Below are 8,263 nucleotides of genomic sequence, written 5' to 3'. Positions count from 1 at the left end.
ACCCGAACCGTTCCGTGCAGTGGAAACAAGGCATTAGTGTCAGGGCTTGAATTACGCTTGGTTCTCTAGAAAGCATGTGCCACCAGCTCTTCTCTCGCTTCTCCTTATTAGGGCCACTTTATATGTCTTTGACAGGGCTTGTGACTCTTATGCAGTATCTTCTAATCTCTGCCCTATGACCTTTGTCATCCACAGTTCTCTTCTGGCCAATCCTAAGGCTGCATTCACACCTAGGCGTTGGCGTTACCAGGCGTTTTTACGCGCGTTTTTTTCGCGCGTTTTGGTGCGCGTTTGCGCGCGTTTGAGCAGAGCGACGTCCAGCGTTTTTTTTTTTTTTTTTTGACCAATAGTAAAATAGATCACCTCTGTCATCATTTGTTGCTATGTGAAAGGTTTTTTTTTTCCTCTTCCTGGGTGATAATTCCTCTTCCGGGTCATCCTTGTGCTTCTGACTCCATTGTGAAAATGAGTGATGACGAGATGGCTTTGTTCATGGCAGCAGCCACTGCTAGCCAATATCTTGTAAACGAGAGGCAGAGAAAAAGGAAGAGGCAACGCAGATTTTGGATACACCCCGTCATTGCTGATCGGGAAGAAAGAGGGCAATTTTGGGTGATGTACCAAGACCTCCGTGACCATGAAGACAAATTTCTGGACTACACCAGAATGTCCATAAAAAGGTTAGTAAAAAATGATCTGGAATCATTTATTTTTTACATTGTACCATTTGGGTTGCCACCTTTTCTTCAAGTCAAACATGTACACTTCTGCGGTGCACAACTATTTTTTTTAATACTATGAACTATACATATATTTTGTTAGTATTTAACATTTCTAATCATATGAATATAATAAAAATAGTCCCCTTTCCATTGCAGTGCACAGAGTTCCCCCTTTACATTAGAGTCCACAGAGTTCCCCCTTTACATTAGAGTCCACAAAGTTCCCCCTTTACATTACAGTGCACAGAGTCCCCCTTTACATTACAGTGCACAGAGTCCCCCTTTACATTACAGTGCACAGAATCCCCCTTTACATTACAGTGCACAGAGTCCCCCTTTACATCACAGTCACCCTTTTGCATCTCAACTCCCAGATTTCCCTTTCACTGTATGGGTTAACCAACATAATCTGATTGAAGCGAGACCTCAAGATACTCAGACATAAGGGATGCTCTGTGAACCATGATCTAAGGGGGAAACCGAGATCTCTGATGTACGGAGAGGACTCCAATGTGAGAACTCTGATTTTTCCTAGTGTACTCACCAAGAGGCAGGATAGAGAAAGGGGGTGTGTGCTTCTGTTAGACAGCGATGGAGGGTGAGCTCACTCACCCCTTGGCAGATAGCACATCTCATCCTGGTATATCTGTGGCTGCTGGGTTGTAAGTTTTCATCCCCTGCAGCCATTAACCCTGCCGGAAATCCATATTCTGGTCAGAAAAATCTGTCAGAGTGTCAGGCAGTCTGAAACCCGGACACATGATTCCAAACCCGAACTGTTCTGGCGAATCCCGGAAAGGTGGCAACCCTAGTACCAATCCATTGCCAATTTTAAATTTCATTTTCCTTTACAGCTTTGATGAGTTGCTGGAATTGTTGATCAACAGATTGCAGAGGATGGACACCTACTTCCACAACTGTATCCCCCCTGTGGAGCGACTTATCATAACACTGAGGTAATTTTTATTTAGCGCTTTGAATGTAATACACTCTAATATATATATATATATATATATATATATGTGTAATAAAAACCAAACAAAAATTCTGTAGGAACAAAATTATTTTAATATTTTAATCAACCAAAACATTGGGTCTTTTTTTTTTTATTAGGAAAATATACACAAAGTGCACAAATACACAAAATATACAAAAATGTTTTATACATATTCCTTATTTACAATTGCTGTAAATTTGGGGAGGAGTCCTCTTCCCCGTGCGGTGACATGGCGACCGACAGTGCGTGGGCAAAAGGGGGCCAAGTGGAGGTGGTGCTGTCTTCCCCTGACCAATTGGAAGGTGGTGTTGCTTGTGGTGGTGGTGGTGTTCGTGTTGGGGCATTCCTGAAAGTCGATTGTCTCGGTCGATGTGGGTAATGTGATGTAGGTGTAGTCGTTAACGCAGGGTAAGTAGAAGGTGGTGGGTGGTAAGAAGAAAGTGTTGTAGGAGGCAGAGTACTGTATGTGACAGGTGGTGTTGAGAGATGAGGAAAAGGAGAATGAGGGTGGTAAGAAGAAGGTTGTGTATAAGGAAAAGGATTCAGAGAAGTGTGAGTGGAAGGTGTTGGCACAGGAGGTAAATGAGATAGAGTGGTGGTCAAAGGATGGTGAGCAGAAGTCGGTGGTGGTGTTGGTCGAGGAGGTTGGTCGGAAAGCTGTGGTCCTGTCCAAAGGGTAACGGGTGGTGGGGAGAAATGGGTCGTGGGTGGTGTTGGGACATGCTCGGTCCGTTTATTGGCATATGGGCCATAGGGTGGTGGTGGTTCGGATAAATCGTCAGCTTCTGTCGGGGGTATAAATGTCGAGATGTATCTAGCCGTACAGGACAGCACCACCGCTTGCAGATTTGGGGGAACTTTATCGATTAGTTCCCCCAGACATTTTGCTACATTTTGGCCATACGATCTATTGCTCATCCGGTCAGACATGTTGGTCATAATGTCCAACATACGATCCAGGGCTGGATCCGGAGCAGGAGCCCTCCTACGCAGAGCACGCGGAGGTCCAATATGCGCAATGTTAACTGGGGGCTGCTCTGCAAGTGGTCTTGTTGCATTAGAATTTGATGCCTCGGAGTGCTGCGGTTCCGGCTCCAGAGTAGCCATCGCTTGATCCCCCGATGCCACGCTCTCTCTGTCCCCTCTCTCTGCCACGCTCTCTCTGTCCCCTCTCTCTGCCACGCTCTCTCTGTCTACTACAGCTGTGGCAGCCTCGTCCCAGCAGCTTTCAGTACTGAAAAAAGAAATCATGTATTAAAAAATAATTTTAAAACATTTGGTTTACCGAGCAAAGTACAGATAATGGTTTACCTCCCCAAATCCAGCACCGGTCTCAGAAACTCCAATTCCTTTGAGTGAACGTATTCTCTCACCGAACATGCTCCACTCCCACTTCGCCGCTGCTCCCGCTGTGCCTTCAGCTGGCGAGCGTAGGCGTCCCTTATACTCTTCCATCTGAGTTTTAGAATTTTCACTGTAAAAAATAAAATAAAATAATATATATTATTTTCTTTGTAGGTATCTATCAACTGGACAATCGATTGCAAGTCTGCATTACTCGTTTCGTATTGGAAGATCTACTGCCAGTTATATAATTCGGGACACCTGCAGTGCCATTTGGGAAGTCCTGAAACCCATTGTGTTTAAAAAACCGGCAGCAGAGGACTGGGAAAAAATTTCCCAAGTATTCTGGGAACGCTGTAACTTTCCGAATTGCCTGGGAGCGATCGATGGGAAACACATCAGAATTGTTAAGCCCATGGCTAGTGGGAGCCAGTATTTCAATTATAAGAAATACTTTTCATTCGTCTTAATGGCTGTGGCTGATGCCAATTATTGCTTTACCTATATTGACATTGGTTCCTATGGAAGTAGTGCAGACTCTGCGATTTTTGGGAACTCCTCTTTTGGGCAATTACTTCGAACAGATGGTCTGGACCTTCCACAAAATAGTCCACTCCCGGGCACAAACGGCCCTCCCCTACCAAGTGTCTTTGTGGGTGATGAGGCTTTTGCTCTGAACACACACCTACTTCGGCCTTATTCAGGACATAATCTGAACGAAGACAAACGCATATTCAACTACCGGCTTAGCAGAGCACGCCGCGTAGTTGAGTGTGCTTTTGGAATTTTGGCGAACAAGTGGAGGGTTCTCCACACACCGATTGTGCTCAACATGCAAAATGCCATTAGTGCTGTAGAAGCGGCGTGTGCCTTGCACAATTTTGTCAGGCAGCGCGATGGTCTAGATTACGAGGAGCCAGTCCATGAGACTCTGGAAAGAGCTCATTGGACTGGTGTACGTGGGAACACACAGGGGACACATGTCCGTGAACAGTATGCGGCATACTTTGTCTCTCCTGAAGGGCAGGTCCCTTGGCAGCTCAATTCCATTTAATTTATTGAACTTTTCAGCTTTTGACACGCTTATTTTGTGAAATATAATCTTTACTATGCTGTTTTGTGGAAAAAAAATAAAAAATGATTCATGTTTTAAGAAGTCTCATTCTAATTTTATTTTGATACAGTTTTATCATTGGGTTCAATAGCCCTATGATATTGTGTGCCATTTTATATTAGTGACATTCTATCTATTGTAAACTTAGTTTATGTATTTATTCTGTGGTCTAATAAAGGGCCTGTAAGTGACCGCCTAGACGTGGGTTGGGGGTCCGATCAGGACCCCCAGGGTACATCCGGGGGTTAAAGCGGGGGTTCACCCTTAGAGGGCACTTTTCCCCCTTCGCTTCCTGCTCGTTATTACTAGGGGAATCGGCTATTTATTTTAAAATATGTGCAGTACTTACCCGTTTACGAGACGCATCCTCTCCGTCGCTTCCGGGTATGGGCTTCGGGAATGGGCGTTCCTTCTTGATTGACAGGTTTCCGAGAGGCTTCCGACGGTCGCATCCATCGCGTCACGATTTTCCGAAAGAAGCCGAACGTCGGTGCGCAGGCGCAGTATAGAGCCGCACCGACGTTCGGCTTCTTTCGGCTACGAGTGACGCGATGGATGCGACCGTCGGAAGCCTCTCGGAAGAATGTCAATCAAGAAGGAACGCCCGCTCCCGAAGACCATACCCGGAAGCGACGGAAGAAGATGCAGCTCGAAAACGGGTAAGTACTGCACCTATTTTAATACAAATAGCCGATTCCCCTAGACCGAACGAGCAGGAATCTAGGGGAAGAAAAAAAAAAAATTTAGAAATGGGTGAACTCCCGCTTTAAGTGGCTCTATATGTGTCCCCCTGCGTGTCACTTTCTCCTCCTGTGTAAACACAGGAAGAGGGAAGTGATGACACTGACACCAGTACACGTAGGCACAATCCCCTTTTGGATCTCCAGTCCACTCCCCCATCCCCTTGTCACAGTATCAATGAATGCAGTGAACATATATTTACTGATCACTGCAGGCAGAGTGTAGGTCCTGTGTAGCCCCCGTCCCCACCTGACGCTGTAGTCGCTAGGTCGATTGAATTTTTTTATTTTTTTAGATTAAAGATGTGTAAAATAATATTTTTTTTGAAAAATGTCACTAAATTTTTGGATTATTAAAAATCACAGAGGGGATCAAATATCACCATTAATAAGCTCTATTTGTGGGAAGAAGAGAACGCAATTTATGTTTATAAGCCATGTCGCATGACCGCACAATAGTCATATTTGTAAAGACACATTTTTAAACTTAACAGCATATTGGTACGGTAATAAATGCCTACTGTAACGACAAACAATCATTCCATTATTTCATTAGTGGCATTTTGTATTTCTGTTATGTTTTTTGATAGAGTTTACCTTTGCTATCATGGGACTTATTTATCCGTGCCCAGTTCTCATAGATTTGGCTCCCAATAGAACACCAAGCGTCCCAACGGGTGGTCCTCATTTTGTAGCCCGGTGCCCTGCTGTCATAAAGACAGGGGTGCTCCTTCACCATCCTGATGAAATTTTCAGGCTCCAGTATCGAAAGGGTTCTATCAAATTCGGCCTCCATTGATAAAAATGTGACTTTTCTTTATTGTAAGTAAAGTAAAATGGTGATTTCACAAGTTCCTGTAAAAAAATATGTCATTTCCTGTTTTGTTTTGGAGCTGTATGGGCGTCAAAACGCGCGTAAAAACGCGCATAAAAACGCTTGCTGTCGCGCGATACGCTCAATTCGCGCGTTTCCCATTACTTTCTATGGTAAAAAAAAAACGCGCGGAAACGCCTATGTCGCGCGCTTCGCGCGACAAAAAAAGGTCCGGGACTAGTTTGAGCTTCGCGCGACAGGCGTTCAGGTGTGAACAGGCACCATAGGAAACAATGTTAAATCTGCCCTCCCGCGTTCGTGAGCAGTGCGTTTCAGGCGTAAAAACGCCTAGGTGTGAATGGGGCCTAAGCCTTCCTGGCTGCCGCACGGCCATACACAGAGTTTTTTTTTCACAGATGCCACTTCTTGAGGCTTGCTGAGCTGGCCGAGATTTCCAGCACCACTGTGTTTCCTTTCTGGCTTTTTCCCCAACTTAAACATTTCTTAGGCAGGCCAGAGATGAGTTAAAAACCAAACGTTCTGTCAACTGAAAAACAAAACAAAAATGGTGCATACAATTGTGCCATTATTTGTTTTGTTTTTCGAAAAACAAAATCCAGCATGTTGGATCAGGCACTTTTGATGTGTCGCAGTTGCCACATTAATGATGCTAAAAATGAACAACCGTTAATTTTCATTTGGTTTTCGACTCGTCTGTGGTCTGCCTTAAAGGAAACGTCTCATAGGGAACACTTTAAGGCCTCGTACACACGACCGAATCTATCCGCTGGGATTGATCCGCAGATCAGTTCCAGCAGATAGATCCGGTCGTGTGTAGGCCCGAGCGGACATTTATCAGCGGATAAAAATCCAGCCGAGGGATTTCAAGCGGATAAAAATTTCTTAGCATGCTAAGAAATCTATCCGCTTGAATCCTGTCCAGCGGATTGATCCGGTCGTCTGTACAGACTCACCGGATCAATCCGTCCACTCCCCTCCCTCGCATGCGTCGTAATGATTCGACGCATGCGTGGAAGTACTTACCTTCCAGCGTCGCGCACGTCGCCGCGTCATCGTCGCGGCGACGGCTCGACACGTCACCGCGGATGGATTCCGCGTGGATTTCGATCTGATGGTGAGTACAGCCATCAGATCAAAATCTGCCAGAGGATTTATCCGCTGGGAACGGTCCGGCGTTCTCATCAAATGGACTGATTGTATGTACGCGGCTTAATTGGACACCTACGGTGTTGGAATCTCTGTGCTCTATTTCCCAGAGTTCTATAATCTTGACTCAAAACACCTCTCTGGTGATCATCCTGCTACCCTGCAATCTGAGAGACCAAACATAAGCATAGATGACTGAAAAGGATTACAAGCTAAAAGAAACATTTGACAGGTTGGTTTCTTATCAGTCTGTAAGAAAAGAACATTTTTTTAAAATTTTCGGATGTAATCTGCTTACTCTCTTCCTCAGAAATTGCAGCCTATTTCAATGAAGGTTTGAAAAGTGCAGGTTAATTCTAATATGTTTCCAAATTTACAAATTTTTGTTTCATACAGGCTTGATATATGTGATGTGAATTTCTAACCTTTTCCAGTCTTCAATCTCTAGTGCCCAGTAATATTGGAAAAGGAAGGGGCAATGCCTTGTCCAAATTGTCCAAAATGTCTTCGTATGCTGATGCTGTGTATGCACGACGGACCATCAGTCAGCTTCATCGGTTAACCTAAGACAAAGTTCCTTCAGACCGTTGTCCTCTGGTTAACCTATTGTGTGTACAAGGCCTAAGGGGCCAAGCCCAACCCTTCAAAAACAACCCCACATCAAAATTCCCCCTCCACCAAATGATTTGGACCAGTGCACAAAACACGGTCCATAAAGACACAGGTGAGGGAGTTTGGGGTGGAGGAACTTGACTGGCCTGTACAGAGATCTTCTCATCCAACATCAGTGCCTGACCTCACAAATGCTTTCTGGAAGAATGGTCAAACATTCCCATAGACACCCTCCTAAACCTTGTGGGCAGCCTTCCCAGAAGAGTTGAAGCTGTTATAGCTGCAAAGGGCGGGGCCAACTCAATATTTAACCCTGACTAAGACTGGGATGCCATTAAAGTTCATGTGTGTGTAAAGGCCGGTGTCCCAATACTTTTGACAATATAGTGTACAAATGTAGGGAAGCTAACATACACTGGGCATGAGCAGGAATGGGAACACGGGGTGCAAAGATATGGTAACAGCATACAGGGTACTGGATACAAGGTACAAAAGAAGGCAGAGATCAGCAAGCAGGAATATGGCTAGCAGGCAAAACACTGAAGAACAGATAACAATTAGGGGAGGGGTTATATACCTTCCCAGCAGCCAGTATCAGGTGATGTCTAATTACTGAAATGAGCTGGTTGCTGGGAGACACCTGCTGGTGGTCATAGGAACTGCACCCTTTGGCTCAGGGAGCAGCAGTGCTACCAGCAGGTGATCCAAATTCTAACACAAATCCTGACAAAGGCTTCAAAGGTACACTGCAAA

At 44.9% G+C, this 8,263-nt stretch overlaps 1 protein-coding gene across 1 annotated transcript; it reads right to left on the bottom strand.

The window, feature by feature from the left end:
- Window positions 1-1,874: 1,874 nt before the first annotated feature.
- On the bottom strand, window positions 1,875-5,656 carry LOC120946090 (WAS/WASL-interacting protein family member 1-like). The gene is made up of 3 exons (XM_040360828.1): window positions 5,515-5,656; window positions 3,031-3,193; window positions 1,875-2,953 (listed from the first exon to the last, which is right to left on the bottom strand). Exons 1-3 carry the CDS (start codon window positions 5,654-5,656, stop codon window positions 1,900-1,902), a joined length of 1,359 nt encoding a protein of 452 aa, XP_040216762.1. The 3' UTR covers window positions 1,875-1,899.
- Window positions 5,657-8,263: the final 2,607 nt, after the last annotated feature.

The sequence above is a fragment of the Rana temporaria genome, chromosome 1 (assembly GCF_905171775.1).
Source record: "Rana temporaria chromosome 1, aRanTem1.1, whole genome shotgun sequence".
NCBI lineage: Eukaryota > Metazoa > Chordata > Amphibia > Anura > Ranidae > Rana > Rana temporaria.
Note: the sequence above shows the minus strand (reverse complement) of the source record. Positions and strands in the feature narration are given on the sequence as shown.

What these genes read in the sequence shown, in the direction of transcription:
- LOC120946090 (XM_040360828.1), bottom strand. Translation starts at nt 5,656, where the DNA reads ATGGTGAAGGAGCACCCCTGTCTTTATGACAGCAGGGCACCGGGCTAC. An exon ending in TAAGTCCCATGATAGCAAAG is followed by an intron (nt 3,194 to 5,514) that starts GTAAACTCTATC and finishes TATTTTTTACAG; the next exon opens with TGAAAATTCTAAAACTCAGA. An exon ending in CCGGTGCTGGATTTGGGGAG is followed by an intron (nt 2,954 to 3,030) that starts GTAAACCATTAT and finishes TTCTTTTTTCAG; the next exon opens with TACTGAAAGCTGCTGGGACG.